The 20,059-nt window shown below is 42.8% G+C and overlaps 1 protein-coding gene across 4 annotated transcripts; it reads right to left on the reverse strand.

Annotated features, from left to right (window-relative positions):
• Window positions 1-8,963: 8,963 nt before the first annotated feature.
• Window positions 8,964-13,669, reverse strand: dnase1 (deoxyribonuclease I). 4 transcript variants are annotated; one of them, XM_085270041.1, is made up of 10 exons: window positions 13,537-13,669; window positions 12,753-12,892; window positions 11,934-12,072; window positions 11,449-11,537; window positions 11,272-11,373; window positions 10,348-10,463; window positions 10,051-10,163; window positions 9,811-9,965; window positions 9,642-9,735; window positions 8,964-9,160 (listed from the first exon to the last, which is right to left on the reverse strand). In XM_085270041.1, exons 3-10 carry the CDS (start codon window positions 12,069-12,071, stop codon window positions 9,110-9,112), a joined length of 858 nt encoding a protein of 285 aa, XP_085126167.1. In that variant the 5' UTR covers window position 12,072; window positions 12,753-12,892; window positions 13,537-13,669; the 3' UTR covers window positions 8,964-9,109. The 4 variants fall into 4 exon arrangements, with proteins under 4 accessions (XP_085126167.1, XP_085126171.1, XP_085126170.1 ...); XM_085270045.1 differs by having other exon boundaries at window positions 11,272-11,352; window positions 13,537-13,665; XM_085270044.1 differs by lacking the exon at window positions 13,537-13,669 and adding an exon at window positions 13,163-13,286.
• Window positions 13,670-20,059: the final 6,390 nt, after the last annotated feature.

Genomic DNA, 20,059 nt, shown 5'->3' on the forward strand with positions numbered 1-20,059 from the left:
TGGATTAAAGCGTGTGGTTCTCATTCATTATCTCTGTAACTCAGACGTCTCTACATTCAAATGACAGTGGAGAATGTTAAGAGGCCCTGGGACCATTTTTGTACATTTTAGTTTTTCAGTTACAAGCCATTTGCACTGTGTTGAATGGAATATAGCCAAATTCTCTAAAAAAAAGTTTGGCATAATTTCATTTCAAAATTCAAGTCTGACTTCCTTAAATTAGCTTCAGTGGCTAAGCTAACAATACACATCCTCTTAGAGCCCTAGGGACCATTTTTGACCCATTGACTTCCATTATAAACGCTATTTGTCACTGCAGAATTATTACTGTTAATGTCTTGGTGATTACTTATGTTTCCGTTTCGTTTTGGTCTATGAGCCTTAGAGTTGTAATTTTTTTATTTGTCCACCGGGTGGCGCCCTTGCTCCACATTTGATCCCTGCTGGAAAACAGCGGGCTGCTTGGACAGACCTGCGGGAAATGAAGCCTCATTTCCGGCGTGCAGCAGCGGCTTCGCCCGCTGATCGGGCGGGACCATTTTCGGTCCCTAGGACCGTGAGAGGGTGCTTTTTTTTTTTAGTCAACAGGAAATGACGTATTTGTTGTCACGTGGTACCGGACGTATGTGCTGGAAAAAGGAGTCCCCGGTGATCGTGCCCCGGTCATCGTCGCGACTTACCCCGGGAAGATGCACTTATTTCGGCCTAGAGGAGGAGCATTTGCCACCTGGAGACCATTTTCTGGTCCTGAAAAAAATAATAAAAGGCGATCGAAATGAATGTTGGTGCCAATCTTTAGTCCATCTAAAGGCCTAATTATAATAACAATTGAATATTACCTCAAATGTTTTTTTTGGAAAATATTCAAGTTTTATGTTTTTTGGGGCAAAAAAAGCAGTGCGCTCATGTGACGAAACCGGGATATAAAGGGTTAAAATCCGCGAAATGTAATTAAAACTTGACATGAATATTTCAAGGAGAAGTAGGTCTAAAAGATTGGCTAATTTAAAGTGGAATAAAATATTAATATATAAATTTTTTATAGCACTTTTTTGGGCGTGGTCGATTAGGACCGATAGTGTGTGCATTTTATGAAATGCGCTCCTGCAAAAAAAATAAAAGGCGATCAAAATGAATGTTGGTGCCAATCTTTGGTCCATCTAAAGGCCTAATTATAATAACAAACAAATATTACTTCAAATGTTTTTTTTGGAAAATATTTAGTTTTTTGGGGCTAAAAAAACAGGACGCTCATGTAATAAAACTGGGATTTAAAGGGTTAAAACAACGAAAATCGAATTAAAACTTTATATGAATATTTCAGGGAGAAGTAGTTTTAAAAGACTGACCAATTTAAAGTGGAAAAAAATATGAATATATAATCTTTTTATTGCACTTTTGGGGCGGGACCATTTTTGGTCCCCAGGGCTCTAAAGGGATGCATTTTTAAGGGTCAGCCAGGAGTTAAAAATTCAGCGGACAACCAAATCAAAATAAATCTTGCATTCTTATAACAAGGAGCATTTTTCATTCTTTGTATGTTTGTGTTTTGGACAATTGAATCAATATACGACACTTCAAAAGGACCTGAGTGTCAGCGCAACACAATCGGCTAAACTTCAGGTGTGCAGTGTCTCCACACTTTTCACTGTCACGTCCTGTGTGTGACAGACATGAATGACCTCTGCTGTGGTGCTCCCTGTTTTCTTTGAGCACTACATTTACACATTTAAGAGTATTACCCTCAAATGTGTTTGGATTTGTCAATGTGTGAGTCGTCTACTAAGCCTAAAGCTACAAGTCACTAATGTGACTCCTGGAAAAGTAAATGTTCTTTCATGTAAAGAGATGAAATCAGCACGTGTATTCACTTTAATATTACATCCTCGGGGGGGAGGCTAAGTATTTTGCAGCAGCTTGGTATTGAACTGCAAACCTTCCAATTAGTAGAACTGAACTACAGCAACCCCAACTCAACTGTTCAGCCAGGACAAGCAGTGCTTGTCTAGTCAGTTATACCAAAGCATAAGTGATGTGCTTCTACATCACTGCCATCTTGAGGCTGCAGTCAGCTATCGTCTCTCCAAGCACACTTCTCTTGGACGCTATTAGAAACTCTAGTGTCTCTATTTCCCAGGCGTCTTTAGCTTTTTGTATGCAGACAACCTGATTTTCCATTTCAGTGTTTAAAAATCACAGGTTAACATATGTGGTGAACACATTTCAGCTTTACAGGAGTAACTGAGATGACTGAAAATAATCTTTAATGAATACATTGTTTCTTCTTTTGTGTAGGGGAGACCGGGGATAGTTGTAACGTGGGTCAGTTGTAACACTTCCAGTTTCTCCAATCAGGGCTAAGTTTCAAATGATGTGACTCATCCTGTGCATGCCCAACTCAGTTCTGCTATCACATGTGAAAAATCAGCACATTTTGTCAAACACAGACAATTTAACATGAAAAAAAGTAATTTGTATGCCAAAAAGTAAGTTTTTCTACTTTATTTCAATTTCTAATAGCATTATCTGCTTTGCAGTTAAACTCATCAAACTTAAATTGTGTTATTTGTATGTCTATGGGGATATATTCTGTGTAGGTCTTTAGTGCTAATGTTTTAGCTGTTGGCTGTAATGTTAGCTAGTTCATGGCTATAGGAGTCGGGGTCAGTTGTAACAGCTACAGTCGGGGTCAGTTGTAACAATAACGCAGATGTTACAACTTACCACACTATTACTTTAACTTATATTAAACAAGTTGGGGCAACGACATCAGCAGAGAGAGGTTCACTGGTCGCATTTGTATATGCGGTTAATGCCATTGGCAACACAATTCCTCCACTGTTTGTGTTCCCACACATACATTATGCTGACCACTGTGTCAGAGATGGACCAGCAGGAAGTACTGGTAGTGGAAATAAATCAGGATGGGTGCAAGAAACAGATTTCCTCATTGTAATGGTGGGCGGTAATAACCAGTCCTCATGAAGAACAGTGCTCTTTAATGAATTCAGCACAGACTAACATCCAAGGGATAGCAGTGACACACATCGGCTATCAGCTAGCCACCTAACTGTATTCTATCTCTTTCTATTCTCTAAACCTTTTCCGGCTCCGCTTTACCTCTTATTTTGCGACACCACCCTCTAGTGGTGCAATATGATATAAACATTACGGAACACAACATCTCCTCTCTCTTTATAAAACGAGTTCACCAAATAGCATAGTACAGAAATAAAGTAATTCACTGTTTAGCAAACCAAACATACACTGGTGAACTTAAATGTCGCAATAGTTATAACATCAGAATACTACAGCTAGAAAAGCTAAATAAGCCTGACATTGTAAAATGAAAAGAAATTATTCCCGTTTTTCCATTACAATATTTTTCTCTAGTGCATTGGTGACAGGAAATCAGTTCTTCTTAAACCCAAAATAGAACAAGTAATGACATTTCTCTAATGTCCTTTTCAAGCAACCTATTATGGTACAATATAGTCTTTGTGCCAACGAGGCTTGTACTTGACGCGTGGCAGTCTTCTAGCAGTAGGTGAGCCAGTCTGGGTGTGGTGCAACCTAGCAGTGTCAGCGTTCTTTTCAGTCACTGGGCGACAGCGTGCTAGATGAGTGGCATTCCAAATCTTCCCATCACTCAGCAAGAAGGCATTCGAGCCTTTGGCTTTTGTTACTGTTACAGGAGGGGTAAATCTGGGATGTCCTTTAGGGACATGGTGGGGTTTCCTTATCCTCACACTCTCTCCTGGTAGAAAAGAAGGTTTCCGTGCGTGACGCCTACCATCAGTGTAACGTTGCATTTTCAACTGATATTTCTGAACTGAGTGACGTGCAACGTCATCCAGTGGAGACACAGCAGGAGGCAAAGGGAGGACATCCAGTTTAAATCAAATCAAATCACTTTTATTGTCACATCACATGTGCAGGTACATTGGTACAGCACATGTGAGTGAAATTCTTGTGTGCGAGCTTCACAAGCAACAGAGTTGTGCAAAATACAATAATGTAAACAAGCAAAATACAAGAATGGCTACATCTGAAACTAATAAATATATGTACAATATATAATAGTATATGCATTTCTGGATGTGTATACTAAATATTTTTCTACGTGTGTGTGTGTGTGTGTGTACACATATTTTACAAATTAAATAGAGTAAACAATAAAAAAAATATATAAAATAAATAAAATAAAATAAAGTACACATCTTCCTGCCATACAGGAGTTCATAGGGAGCGAGGGAAGTAGTTGCATGCTGTGTTGCACGGTAAACTTGAAGCCAATCCAGCACAGTCGCCTTCCATGGTTTCGACTGCTGGATTGCTGTCTGGATACAGGTGTGGAGAGCACGATGAAACCGTTCGATTGCTCCGTTTGAAGCTGAGTAGTAGACAGATGTTCTGCTGTGGGAGATGCCTCTATCCTGGAGGAATGAGGTGAACATTACAGAGGTGAACTGTGTACCATTGTCAGTCACGATGTTCTCTGGGTTGCCATGACGACTAAAGACAGATGAGAGAAACTGAATGACATCATCAGTAGTAGCAGAAGGTGAAAAGGCAAGCTCAGGCCATTTGGAGTAGTAGTCAGTCAATGTTATGACATATCTACAAGCAGGTATAGCAGTATCAAAAGGCCCAACAATGTCAAGACCAAATTTTTTCCACGGTCCATCAGGCAGTGGGACGGGTTGGAGAGGAGCAGGGTTAGTATGTGCAGTTTTGTCATTGGACTGACAGAGGAGGCATGAGGTTATGGCAGACTGAACTTGTGAGTCCATTTTTGGCCACCAGTAGAGGTCTCGTAGTCTTTGTTTTGTGCGCACAATCCCTTGATGACTTTCATGTGCCAGTGCAATCAGTTTAAGTCTCACTGAAAGTGGTGCAATGAGCCTTGAGCCTCTGAGAACATAATCACTTAGGGTTGAAAGTTCATTACGGATTTTGTAGTAAGGTGCAAGCGTGACATCAAGTGCTTTGATTGAGGCAGGCCAGTCGCTTTGTATTTGTGAACGCAAAGCAACCAGTTCAGGGCAAGTTGAACAGGCAGAGTCAAAGTCCGCAACAGGAAGAGAGGACATGGCAGCAGAGACTTGGGCTACCATTTCATGATCTGCATCTGATGTAGGATGGGAAGAAACAGGCAGGGGCAGGCGAGAGAGACAGTCAGCTGTATAGTTCTGAGAACCTGGGCGGTAAATAACATCATAGTCAAAACACAGGAGGCGGGCAGACCAGCGGGCGATGCGCATTCCAGCCCTATTAATCCCTTTGGTGCTCAGCAGTGTTGTCAGAGCTTGGTGGTCTGTCCGCAGAGTAAAACGTCGGCCCCACAAATACGTTCTCCATTTCTCTGCAGCCCACACACAAGCATAAGCTTCTTTTTCAACAGTTGAGTACTTTTGTTCTGTTGCAGACAGTGTGCGGGAAGCAAACGCCACAGGTTTTTCTGTGGCATCAGGTTGCACTTGAGCAAATACAGCACCAAGCCCATAGTCACTTGCATCAGTAGAGATCACGACACGCAAGGCAGGGTCAAACAGTGCCAGTGCAGGACTATTCACCAGGAGTTTTTTTACTTCTTCAAAGCTCACTTGTGCATCTAAAGTCCATGTGAAGGTGTTCTTGTCATTAGCACAGGCAGGCATAGGGGCTACAACAGTTGCAAAGTTTGGCAAGAACTTGGAGTACCATGACACCAAGCCCAGGAAGGATCTCAGAGCAACAGCATCAGATGGGGGAGGGGCTCTCAAAACAGCATCAATATGCTCCTCATCAGGAAGAATGCCATCAGCAGTGACAACATGACCTAGGAAGCGTAGCGATGTCTTCCTAAAATGGCATTTGTTTTCGTTAAGCACAAGTCCAGCATCTTTGAGCTTCTGCAGGACAGTGCTAAGGTTTTGGTCATGCTCAGCTGCACTTTTACTGTAGACAATAAGGTCATCCAGGTAGTTTTGGACACCTGGGAGGTTTTTAAGAATTTCAGCCATCATTTTCTGAAAAGCTGAGGGGGCAGAGGCCAGTCCATAAGGTACTCTACAGAATCTGAAGAGTCCATCATGTGTAATGAATGCTGTCAAATCTCTGCTATCTTCATGCAGGGGCAGCTGGTAGTATGCATTTGCAAGATCAATTGTAGAAAACACTTTTGCACCCTGTAAGCTGGCAAACAATTCATCCACATGTGGTAAGGGGTAGCAATCAGTGATCACAGCTTTGTTTGGTTCACGGAGGTCTGCACACAGCCTTATTCCACCAGTTTTCCGTCCTGTCACAACAATTGGGGATACCCATGGTGATGCATCAATCCGTTCAATGACACCAGCTTTGAGTAAACGATCCAGTTCTGCTGAAACTGAAGCCCTCACAGCAAACGGGAGACGTCGCAGCTTCTGACGCACAGGTTTGACTGTTGGGTCAACTTTCACTTTATGCACAAAGGCACGCACACAGCCAATATCTGGGGCAGCAGGGATGCAAGAAGCAGGTGATGGGTTTGTAGACATCACAGAAGCAGTAGGCTCACTACATGGAGGTAGAACAGTATTGCCTGCAATGCTGACATTCAGCGCTTCCATCAGATCTCTTCCAAGAAGAGGAGTTCCTTTTCTTACAACAAAGAACACAGCTGAGGCAGATGCATTTCCTCTGCTCACTGTGACTTGCAGGCAGCCTAACACAGGGATTGTTTTCTTTGTGTATGTAACTAGTTGAAGGTCAGGTGGTTTTAGTGGCGTACCACTGAAGTGCTCTTCGTAGATGTGGTTAGGCAGGATAGAAACTGCAGAACCTGTGTCCACAATCAGTTCAATATCCTTAGCTGATGACGTAGGTGTGCTCACATTTATGCTGCATTGCAATCCTTTTGATGCATGAGAAGGATCTGTTAAGTAAAGGACTGTGAGTTTTGGTAAATGGACTTCCCGTACATCTCTTGTCTTGGATGAGCAGCAGACACGAGCAAAATGTCCAATTTTATGACACAGTTTACAAGTAGCTTTGGCAGCAGGACACTGACGAAAGTTGGCTAAATGACTGTTTGAACCACATCTAAAACAGTTCTTAGATGTTTTTGTTGCATGAGATGGCTTTGCAGGGTGAGCATTGTACTTATGTTTCCTCTGCATGGAGTGCGAGTGAGACTGCACAGCTTGGACTGGAGTACTGCTGTCTGCAGCTATGGATTTAGCTTGTTGGACTGCAGATTCCATTTGTGTTGCCAGTGTAACAGCTTTATCTAGTGTCAAATCAGGTTCAAGCAAGAGGCTTTCTCTTATGCTGGGGCTAGACACATGTTCAACTAGCTGATCACGGATCATTTCTTCTGTCCTGTCATCAAACTCACATTTAGAAGCAAGGTCACGCAAGCTGGCCACATACTGGATAACAGTCTCATGTGAAGCTTGTGTTCGCTGTCTGAAAGCATGTCTTTCCACAACAACATTTACCTTGGGTGAAAAGTATTGTTCTAGGGCAGTAACAGCAGAGGCAAAAGTGTCACCTGTATTTGGCAGTGAGTAGAAAATCCTTTGTCCCTCAGTTCCTAAGCAGTGAAGTAAAGTAGCTCTTCTTCGTGCTTCAGGCCAAGCATTCCCTGTTGCATTGATCACAAGCAAATAATTGTTGAACATACGCATCCACATGTTGAATGGCAAAGGAGGGTCTCCAGGGCAAGGCAAAAACATCGGTGGCGGATGGACGTTTGCAGTCATGATGACTCGGCAAAAAAACTCAAAGCAGAGAAAAAAAAACACGCAGGGTTACTCGTCGCCAAAATGTAATGGTGGGCGGTAATAACCAGTCCTCATGAAGAACAGTGCTCTTTAATGAATTCAGCACAGACTAACATCCAAGGGATAGCAGTGACACACATCGGCTATCAGCTAGCCACCTAACTGTATTCTATCTCTTTCTATTCTCTAAACCTTTTCCGGCTCCGCTTTACCTCTTATTTTGCGACACCACCCTCTAGTGGTGCAATATGATATAAACATTACGGAACACAACACTCATCTTTCTGAAGCACTTTGCAAACCACACCAAGGTAAGCCATGATAAAAAGTAATGGAATTGCGATGCTGGTGAACAACTACATTTTTTCAGCTTCATTGTTATGTTCAAAATTGGTGCAAGAGTTGTAGGTTATAATGCCCACTGAGCCAATGAGGCCAAACTCAAGGAAGACCAACCAAAATTAATGAAATATTCAGTTGCAGAAAATTCCATAATTTGTCTTTTTTGGGGGGTTGGAATATGTTCAAAAGCTAGATTTCTGCATTCTGTCACACACACACACACACACACACACACACACACACACACACACACACACACAGCTACATAAATGGATGTAAGTGCATTCATGTGTTGAATAAACAAAGATTACATGTTAATGTTTTGTTAGTACTCTTATTTCATTGTGTTACATTTCACCCCAGGATATGTTACAACTAACCCAGACTATGGGGTTAATTGTAACATTTCACTCTTTGTGTTTGAGGCCATACCATGCAATGGGTAATTGTGCTGCAGAGAAAGTAGCTGCACTATTTAATAGCAGAGACATGTAAATACTTTGCATTACATTTTGAATCCACTACCTTAAAAGAGCTCCAATTTACAGACAGAAATGTCAAAGATGTGACAACTATCCCCGGTCTCCCCTACAGATGTATTACTCTACCGCTCTTTTATGTTTTTTCAACATTTTTGGCTCAGTTTTGCAGGTTAGTGTTTTGCTGTGTGTCTGAGCTGTTTTGGGAAATTAATTAAAAAACTTCAGTAACTCAAAACTCTGAAGACATTTAAGCAGACAAAGGAAGTGAAATAAAATACAAACGCGTTATTAAAGGTTTCCAAATCAACAAAGGGTCTCAGTAAATGTTCCAGACAAATGTGCTCCACTGCAACAAGAAGCCGAATTCTTTACAACACACAAGTTTTCAGTGAAATTCTTTTAGTGGCTTTATTGTGCATTTGCATTTCATGAAGCTGTGGCTGACAGTAGTCCCCAACTGAATGATCATTGTGCTGGCTGCAGATTGAGCACGATGTGTGGAAAGCTTGTGGAAGTCACGGTTCAAGCAACGTGAGCCTAACCGCTCAGCTTCACCTCCACGGGGAAGTGGTCGCTGACAGCCAACGCCTGAGAGACAGAGAAACCGTTCTTTTAGTGGCTCACAGTTTGTGCTGCAGACGGCTTCAGTTTCCACAGGTTTCTTTCCAGTGCTGAAAAACTCAACGTGCCTGCATGGTAATGCCATCACTACAGTATACACTGCATTATGATTTTGTTTGCATCTCTGTGGTCGTTACTACAGCCACTGCTTTACAAAGTTGCTCGATTTTCTGTAGCTCAAAGCTGATATTAAAAAAGCAAAAGTGCTTTAAAACTGCATGATTTCTGATGGGGCGACTGCTTTGCCCTTTGTGTAGAATGCCTCTCTTCTGATTGGAGCTCAGTAAACATTTTGCTGACGAGTCTATGGTCTCAGTTGCAGTGAATACAGCATTATGTTAACTTTTTATATTGACGTTTCCATTAGTGTCAGCGGGGAATGAGGCAGGTTGTGCTTTTTAGTTCAAATGAATTCTTACAGAGATAAGGATTGAAATTCATCTGTTACCAGATCTTGTTTGAGATTCAGGTCCGTCATGTAGTTATACACCTTCGCACTATCTTTCACCACTCCTCTCATCATGTCCGCAGTGACCACAATCCTGCAAACACAGAAAGATGATTAGAGTTTAGAGTTTGCGTGCACACATCAGAACGACCTGCCACAATCTGTCTACCTGTCGTAAGGGCAGACAGTTTGCGACACGGTAGTGTCGGCCGCATCAGTGATCAGCCAATGGAAAGTCTTGTCAGTGAAGATGCGGATCTGCTGCCAGTCAGACCCGGACACATAACTACAGCCTGCGTTGAAGTCACCCAGCAGCACGATGTCCTGCAGGGAGAGTAGTGTGAGTCGCATTTACCGAATGTGTGTTTTTCCACCAAATAAATGATTTTTACTTGTAGGCTGTAAATACATCATTGTTCCAGCGAGCGCGGACATCTGCCACCACGTCATAGAGAGCATTTAGCTCCCGAACAGCTGATTCTGGGGAGGTGTGCTGAGGGATCAGAGTAAAGTCTCTCACAGCTACAGAAGAGAAGGGAACGAAGGAGTGTTGACAGTGACGGAGGCGCTTACACCGCATGAGAATGATAAAGGACTAGTGACTAACATGTCCCAGGAACTACCACGCACAAATGTTTGAATGAGGATCCACATCATTATCAGTGTGATGCAGAAACAGCTGTATAACTCGAGCCACAGCACCTACCAGTGTGTTTGGAGGAGAACATTACGACAAACGGCTCCCTGCTAAAGGCGTCTTGTCCAGTTTCCTCCGGGCCGTCATCATAGGTGTAGCTTTTTGCCACCGATACCAGCGCCTCCCTGTGGAGAAAATCACCACCTTTTCATTTGCTGCCAGTGTGTACTTCATTTCTAAACATGTCCAGTTGCTTCTCGGGACAAATTTATTGTAGTTCTGCTTTTCCCCTTTTTTTAAATCACTTCTTCTGAATTCTGAGTGTGTATAAGATGTATGTTTATGCCAGAACAAAGACGGAGGATTTGCCGTTAAATTACTTCAAACATGCCTCAAACACTACAAACATGCTGGAAATATAAATTTTTAATCAAGTTGTTTTGAATGGTTATTTGAGAAACTTATGGGAGGTTCTTTAACCCTCTGAGGTCTAAGTGATGATGATGATCCAACACCAATCCTGACTTTAACCCCGGGCAACGTGAACAAGTCATTTTTATTTTTGTTAAATTGTTTGGCTTTAAGAAACAAAGAAAACAATCAAACTATTCACATTCTGCCATGAAAAAGACTTTTTCCCTTTCTACAAAATACATATTTAGAGCAAGAACTAAAAATGCTTTTTACACGGCATCACTGCAACGAACCATGTTTTGTTGCAAACAGCCGCCCCTCCCTGAGCCTGGTTCTGCCGGAGGTTTCTTCCTGTCAAAAGGGAGTTTTTCCTTCCCACTGTTGCCAAAGTGCTGCTCATAGGGGTCATTTGATTGTTGGGTTTTTCTCTGTATGTGTTATTGTAGGGTCTACCTGACAGTATAAAGCGCCTTGAGGCGACTCTTGTTGTGATTTGGCGCTGTGTAAATAAAATTGAACTGAATAAATATCATTTCACTGTGTGTAGAGTAGAGACTTATTTTTTTCATCGTGGTGCACCTGTAAAGGAAGAGATATCGCTCTTTATAGGTGCTCGCACCGAGAGGCTCGCTGACGATGTATTTGTACTGAGGAGAATCTCTGGGGGGAAACAAACACACACTTTTATGTTTCCATACGTTTGCATTTCATGCTCAGTGTTACTCTGAATGTTCCATGTTCGGTGTGTGGACTCACTTGTTGACGTACTCCATGAGTTTTTGGGTTGCTGAGAGATCACTGTCTCTGACCTCTTGGATCAGAATGACGTCATAGCGTTGGACAATCTGCAAAACACACATAAAAAATGAAAATGAATCAGCTGATTGTCCATCTTGCAACATCACGTTTGTTTATATTTTACCTTGCACGAAAAAATTCATGTGTTAAGCTTTAGATTGTAAAGGCAACGCTACAGCTGTTGCACATCCAGTTATTTCATTGATCATTCCTTAAGCATAGAGGTGGGAATATTCTGGGAATATTCAGGTTTACTTCTGCAACAGGCCAAATCATCCAAAGCATTTCTCAAAATTCAGTTCAAACTATTTCAAAACGCACACACAAGATAACACTTCTGGATTGGTTTTGAAAGCACTCTGACCCAAATTGCATTACAAATGGGTGGATGTAAACATTTTGTACAAACTGTCATATCTACCAAAGAGGGAAAAGTCCCAGACCTTGGTAATGATGTTCATCAGAGTGGTGTTGGAGGCTTTGGTGTCTCCGAAGGATTTGATGTTAAAGGCTCCCAGCAGCAGCGAGTTAGAGAGATGCAGCAAGGTCAGAAAAAGCCCCAAAGTGCCCACCAAATGCATCCTACACCAAACAGGTCACATGTTAAAAATGACTTAGAAATCACATGAAACACTGACGCTTACAAATGATTTCATATTTATTTTACACGTATGTAAGCTAATGACTTCCCAGGTTATCAGGTTAATAATTTCCAGTTCCTGTGCATTAAAAACCGATTTGCAGGCTGAAGTAAGGCCTTTCCTTTCACTCCATATTTCTCTGTCATAAAGTCCAGTTTAACATGGAGGTTAGTCCAAAACAAAGCGGCTCATGTTCCACCATCTGCTGAGAGCTCATGACATGAGAGTGAGAGACCAAACACCTGCTCCTCTGGATGTATTTTTGGCAGTTTATCTAACATGCTATTTAGCGCGTCGCTATTTGCAGCATGTTGCAAGGCTTGGTAAAATATTATCCTTTTAGGACAATATATTACTCTGTTGCCCTGGTTACACCGTCCTGGAGCTGTTGTGGAAGACCAAAGGTTGCCAAATATGGAAACAGAGAGCTGCATTTATACTGTGATGGTTTGCATGTGCTGCTGAAATGTGTTTGTAAACGCACAATTACTGCAGGAAAAATGCACAAAAGTTACTGTAATGCTGCTGTAGCCTGAAACATCCACTCTAAACAAGAAACTGGCTCACAGTATTGCACCGAATACAGCTCAGATGTTTTTGTAGCGAGTGAGAGGTCCATACCTGCTCCTGTATGTCTGCACGGTGGAGACGCCTGAACTCGTGAATCTTCTGAAAGCTCCTGAAAAGCTTCTGAGCAGAATGGCGACCAGTGTCTCTTTTGAGGTTTTTATCTACCTGCAGGCGCATGTGACTGCAGGGTGCTGGGGAGGAGTACAGAGAAAAGGTGTGTTGTGGATGGGGTACAGATTTCAGGCTTTCAGGTTCTCACATCCCAAGATTGCAGTGCAACAAGGATAACGTTGCAACCTCAAATTCTTTTCTGCTCGTCATACAATAAAAACACTTCAGCATTGTTTTAACTTGCTGTTGTCCTGTTTGGCATTTGTGTGAAGTTCTGTCACACTTCACAAATGAACTCAGAATGAGTGTCGCAGTGTTGGGATGACCTTAAACTTTGGCAAAATCCTTACGGAAACTGAAGAAATTCCTTCAAGCAGTTTGAAAGATGCCTTGTTCATGAGAGCAGGGACAGACAAAACATAATATCTACTCTAGGTCTGCTCCAGCAGAGACACGTAACAGTCATTAGCAATAACAACAGTAATATTGCTACAGCCTTGTTAAACTATCATCTGTCCCAGTGTTATATCTTGAAATCAGACCTTCAAAAACCTTCCGATAGGCTGATACAACACAAGTATGCCACCGTCTCCACCTTATTGGTCAGAAAGTTTTTCTTCCCAGTTGTAGCTGAACAAACAGAACCCATTCACTTACAATGCATTCAAGCTTGACAACACAATAATACACTTTAGTGAAGTTTCATAAAAGTGCTCATACTTACAGCATGTTACAGTTGTCATGTTACTGATGAGGGTTAAGCTCTATGTTTTTAACATTGTAATCAGATCTGCCAGGTCGGTGCTTAGACATATACCGGTGTCCACTACACCCAGCCTCCTGACTCTTTCTTTACTGCCAGCTGTCGAGAATCTGATGCCTCAGCAAATACTGAATAAATTTCGGTGCCACCGCTGCTGTCCACATTCATGCTCCCGTCAGGGTAAACCATAGTTTCCCAAACTTTCCATGTATTTTAAACTTGAGAATCCAAGTGAAGCCAAGATGTTTGCTGACTATTAGTCTTGTTTATGAAGTAGACAAACGAATTTTGTGTAGAAAGGATGAGGGCTCAGTGTGCGCGTGAGGAAAGCTTGCACGAGAGGAAATCTCCACTGGGACATGGAAAACTACCACATACTGACCTAAAGAGCAACGAGTACAGAGGGAGAAACAGCAGGAAGTGCAGCTTAACCACAGATTTGTAGCCACTCTTGCAGTTTAAACCAAAGACCAACAGAGAGTTGCACTAGGGCCAAAGTAGCAGGATCATTTTCTGTATTTGACTTTTGGTTATATGCACATGTGACCTGATGGGGACTGCAGATGTGCAGTATCTGCACCTTATATTTATATTTTATTTTATATTATATTTTTCTCTAACATCCATAAACATGCACACTCTGGTAAAACTAATTAAAGTTAAATACTTCTTTGTAAGATGTTTAATAAAGAATGATAAAATGGAAAAGTGCCATGTGTGTAGCTAAAAATAAGCCCCAGAGCGAACGGCAAGGCTGCAGTCTGGGAACCGGCGGGGCGGTCACCGCTGGGATGTGCTTATCAGAGTGTGGAAAGTTGTGGACTTTAAAGTGTTGAACTTTGATGGATAACCAGTCGTGTCTCAGATCAAACGTGCAGAATAAAATCTTTGCCATAACTGTTGGCATGAGAGTGATGCTCATTATCCCTTCTGGCAACATTTTGAATAGCACCATCTGGTCAAGCAAGGCCATGTGACACACTGAGCTCGTGATACTGGTTTTGGGCGGCAGTGATACGGACACTACTGGACTGAAACTGGTTTGAGAGTCTGCTAAAACGACAGCATGTAAGGACACAATGACTGTGTTTTAGTAAGTGTTTACCTGTTTTAATAAATGTACTTAAGAACTGCTGAGACCGTTTATAAACCTGTGTTTAAATTTCAAGAAAAGAATGATGCATTTGCATTTCTGTATTAATAGTTGGAACCGAGGAGGAAATATGAATATGAATGCAGCTGCATCGTTTTTTGCATTCATGATGTCGTTTTATTCAAATCAGTTTGTGTTAAATGCCCCAGACAACAAATCTGTTGTCGGTTTAATTTCAGAAAGGATGGCGCCACATCATGTGATCATTACAGCATATGTACAGATCTAAATGCATTTCATGTCCTATTATAGTTTTATTCACTTCAGATTAGCATCAAAGTTGTAGCCGCGTCTTTGCCCATTATGAGCCATAAAGTTGGACACTGTTGGAGACTGTTCTGCTGGTGATAAATGAAACGAGACGATCGTTTAAAAGGATTTTATTTTGAAATCTAACACCCATGTAGAGCTAACATTGAGCGTAATAACATCGTAATAACATCGTAATAACATCGTAATAACATCGTAATAACATCGTAATAACATCTTTACAGTTTGTGTAAACCCAACAGAAACCATGTTGTCCCAAAACGCTGCGTTTGTGTCCCATATGTAACACCGTGTATTATCCAACTTATTTCACATGGTTTAACTTGAACTTTAAAAACTACAATAAAGTTTTGCTGTATTACCAGTAACAAATCTTTTATATACACATTAGCTTGTTTAAAAAAACTGACTGAATTACCTCTAAACTGGTTCTAGGCTTTGTCACACTGGTCGCACTGGTGCGTGTCCATGGTCAGTAAGCGTAGAGTTGACTTAAGCTCGAGTTTGTGTAAACTGAACTGCTGCACCGATCACGTATCAGCGTCTGTTGGTGTGTTTCTGGGGTCGCTGGCTGGAGGCTTTCCCAGAAAGGTCACATGCGGCACCAGCTTGTGTGTCGCCAAGCTCGACTTCAAAGCAAAAGCCCTCCCACACTGGTCACACTTGTGTGCTTTAACTCCACTGTGGACCAGTTTGTGTCTCTTTAAGTTGCTCTTATAATTAAAAGCCTTTCCGCACTCCTCACATGTGTGGGGTTTTTCTCCGCTGTGGACCATCTCATGGATTTTTAAGTATCTCATCTGAGTAAAAGCCTTCTCACACTGGCTACATGCGTATGGTTTGACTGCTCTGTGTAGGCGCTGATGAGTTCTCAAGTTGCTCATAGAACTAAATGTCTTTCCACACTGGTGGCACATGTGTGGTTTGACGCCGCTGTGGCTGAGGTGATGTGTTTTTAAGTTGCTTTTCCAAGTAAAAGTCTTTCCACACTGGTCACAACTGAAGGGCTTTTCCCCACTGTGGATGCGCTGGTGTCTTCTGAGGTGAGACGGGGCATGAAACTTCTTGTTACACTGATCACACCTGTAGTGCTCAAGTAAGTTTGCACTTGAGTGAGCATCTTCAGCCAACTGAGAGCACTGAGGTGTTGGGCTCTCTTTGTCGTCTTGTTCCTACAGCAACAAAGACACAGGCAGGGAGTCAGAAGCTTAATAAGTGTTTGAGTTAAATCTTGTTTTGTCGTGCCGGCCTCTCTGCTTCGATAAGAAACATGTTTGTTGGATGATGCCCATAATAGTAACCTGTTGTGTTGTAAATTGTTTGGATGCGTTTTGGAAAAGAAAGACTGGATTATTGCATAAAATACATTTAAACAAGTGCATCGCTGATTGCATCTTGTGGACATCGGTTCTACCAGCTGATTGCCCTGCTCAGTCTTTACGCCCGACCCAACGAGGGACAATCAAATGCAGAGGGGACAGTGCGACTTCACCCGTGCACTTGCACCTCTTGCACACAGTCCTCATTTACAAAGTGCTCTGCAAATCACCCCGTCCCTGTTACAGTGCAGCGAGCCAAAAATGAACCATTTAGTCCTTGGTGTAAGACCAGGGGTGTCGAACTCCAGGCCTCGAGGGCCGGTGTCCTGCAGGTTTTAGATCTCACCCTGGGTCAGCACACCTGAATCAATTGATTAGTTCGTTACCAGGAGAACTGGAAGTCATTTAACCATTTAAATCAGCTGTGTTGGAAATAAGGAAAGGTCTAAGAGGTTGAAGCCTTCGTCTTTCCATTTACTATTTTCTTTTCTTAACATGCATTTTGTTTCTCATGTTCTGGAAAACTGTAAATAATTACTAAAGGGTGGTAGTTAACAATAATCATAATGATATAATGACAATAAATGATGATCATTCATGAAAGTTGTACTGATAGACTTTTCACGTTTCCTAAAAGCAGCTCGGCCTTGGTTTGCACGGCACTTCCAGATGTGTTTATAAACTACGAACAATTTCACGTATAAAAGTCTGTAAAATGTTCGGACTCATGATTTATAAAAACGATGTTTTTCTCACCGTGTGTGAAGAAAACATTTTCTTCTTTCCAAGATGGCCGACTACGTTCCTCCGTCAGACTGCTCGACCCACCAACACCTGCCAGGAAAGAGCTTTATTAGGCTCCGGAGCCGAAATGCACATTAAAGTCACTTTACATCCAGATGACTTAGACCGTCCTAAGATAATAAACTTTTAGCCTGGTCTAGATTAAACTGAGCTGATGGCAAGACGGAGGATCAGAGGACTTGAAGCTTTAAATAATCCCTCAAGGAGACAGGTCTAACCTTTCCTTTGAAATATCTCTGAGGTAGCATGGACAACATACACGTGCAGATGAGAAATGACACCCTGATTCAATCATTCCCTCTCTGTAAACACTTTAACTGGGAAGCCAAGCTAAAGGTTAAATGATCAGCGGCTGTAGGTTTAGCTGTGCTCGTATGCCCGGACAATACAAATATATAAATAAAGAACTGCACACAAACACAATTACACTACTTGATCTGTTACAATCGAGCGACATTACTTGTCAGCATCTGGAATCATGGAACTCTTTGGTCACGGTGAAGGAACAGTGTGCAGGGCTGTTTTTAAAATGAGGTTTTTCACCAAGCATCCTGATGGGCTCTTCCCAAGAGTTAGTGGACAGATAGTTGGAGGTCATGTTCCCAACAAGCAGCAACTGGTGCCGAGGATGAAAGGAACCATGAATGTGCTCAAAGCTAGATTGCGAAACCGCGATATCAGAAACACATCCTGCATGTGCTGAACTTGCTTTCTAGCAAAGCACCCTGGTTTGCAGTGTCCCAGGTGCAGGCCAGCACTGAGGATTGTTCTCCAGTCACTGTACACACAGTTTAAGGGAGGACAGCAGTTCCTACTTTGAAGGTAAACCTTAAATGATCAGCAGCCATGAGTTTAGTTGTGCTCGTACAAGTTATTGTCTCCAGTGTCTCTGCGGGTCCCTAACACTCCCTCACAAACACACCTGAGCTGGGAACATACCTGAGGGAGAGCAGCAGATGACAGCATGCAGGAGACAACAAACTAATCTAAACATATAAAACAACTCCAACCAACATCAGCTTGGTGGTTACCTTTGGAGGAGCCCAGCCCATGAGCTGTGCTGTGATGACTTATGGTGAACAGGTGTGCCAACAACTAAGAGCCGAGACAGAGCCTCTTAAAGCTGTAGGACAAAAAACAGCACGTCCAGAGCACCTGAAGGCCAGAAGGTGGCAGCAGCAAACGGGTGTCAGGTACAATCTTCAGCTTCCATAGTATCTACAGATCATACACTCCTCCCTTTGCTCAGTGTTTTCACCTTCAGCACATAAAGGTGAACTTCAACCACACCAACAGACTGGAATATGTTCACGCACACAGACCTGGACCAGTACGCCTCATCTGTACTGGATTACATCTCCAAAACCACAGACAGTGTCACCACCTGACAGTGGGCAGGGATAGCTCAGTAGGTAGAGTGGTGGCACCATGATCGGAAGGTCGGTGGTTCGACTCCACTGAACGGCTACCCTGAGGTACCCCTGAGCAAGGTACCGTCCCTACACACTGCTCCCCGGGCGCTGCATTGGTGGCTGCCCACTGCTTCACTGGGTGAATGGGTTAAATGCAGAGGAACTATATCCCTACGGGGACTAACATGCACACTTTACTTTACACCCAGAAACAGATCACCATGTACCCCAACCAGAAGCCTTGGATGAACCGGGATCTTCGTCTCTTCCTGAAGGCCCGCAACACCGCCTTTAGGTCAGGAGATGCACACGCCTACAGCACAGCCAGGGCTAATCTAAAGAAGGGCATCAAAAAAGCCAAACACCATTACAAAAAGAAGGTAGAAGAACACTTCTCCAACTCTAACCCCCGACGCATGTGGCAAGGACTCCAGACCATCACAGACTACAGGACCACCAAACCCTCCCCCGCATCCTCTGATGTCTCCTTCCTCAATGAGCTCAACAACTTTTATGCTCGTTTTGAGCGAGGGAACCCCACAACCACAACCAAAGCAGACCACCACCCACTGACTCTCTCCCCCACCGATGTAGGAGCGGTGCTGAGCAGGATCAGTGTCCACAAGGCTGCAGGTCCTGATGGCATCCCCGGGCGTGTTCTCAGAGCGTGTTCTGGGGAGCTTGCAGGAGTGCTGACAGACATATTCAATCTGTCCTTGGCCCACGCTGTGGTACCGGCCTGCTTCAACTCCACCTCCATCGTCCCGACACCCAAAACCTCCAACCCATCTTGCCTCAATGACTACCGCCCAGTAGCACTCACCCCCATCATCACTAAGTGCTTAGAGCAGCTGGTCCTAGCACACTTCAAATCCTGTCTCCCCCCCACCCTGGACCCCCACCAATTCGCATACCGCCAGAACAGGAGCACAGAGGATGCAGTCTCCATCGCACTGCACTCTGTCCTCTCACACCTGGACAATGTTACGAGTTCAAATATTGGGGATAGAGACAAGAGGAAAAACCACAATAACAACACTGGTCCTGCCGGGTTGAGTCAAACGATGATTTTAATGATCACACGCGTGGGAGATGGACACCGTACGCAGACAGCATCAGATCTCAAAATGGTGGAGCATTGCTCAAACTCTTATAGCCTCTGGTGCCTCCACCTTATCATAAAAAGCCTAAACATTCACATGCTTTCTCTCACACGGCGCCTAAGCTACGACCTTGGCTCCCTGTTTATCTGCTCCTGCTGAGATGGGGCAGAAAACTCCAGCATGTTCTGTTCTCTTCTAATCAGACAAATAAGGCGATGACTTTCTGCAAACAGTATTTCTTATAACTCAGCAGTATAATGCATCATAAAACAATATCATTCATCCACAATAAATCAGCAGTCTAATGTAATGCAAACTAATGCAAGAGTTATCACCTTCTTCTAATTCAGGAGAATAATGCAAACTAAAACTACATAATAATTCACAATCTTTAATTAGGGGTCTAACATGGCATAAAATAAT

Source organism: Mchenga conophoros, linkage group LG4 (assembly GCF_057382185.1).
Source record: "Mchenga conophoros isolate Kocher_MC1m ecotype Shallow Benthic linkage group LG4, M_conophoros_male_GT1.1, whole genome shotgun sequence".
NCBI lineage: Eukaryota > Metazoa > Chordata > Actinopteri > Cichliformes > Cichlidae > Mchenga > Mchenga conophoros.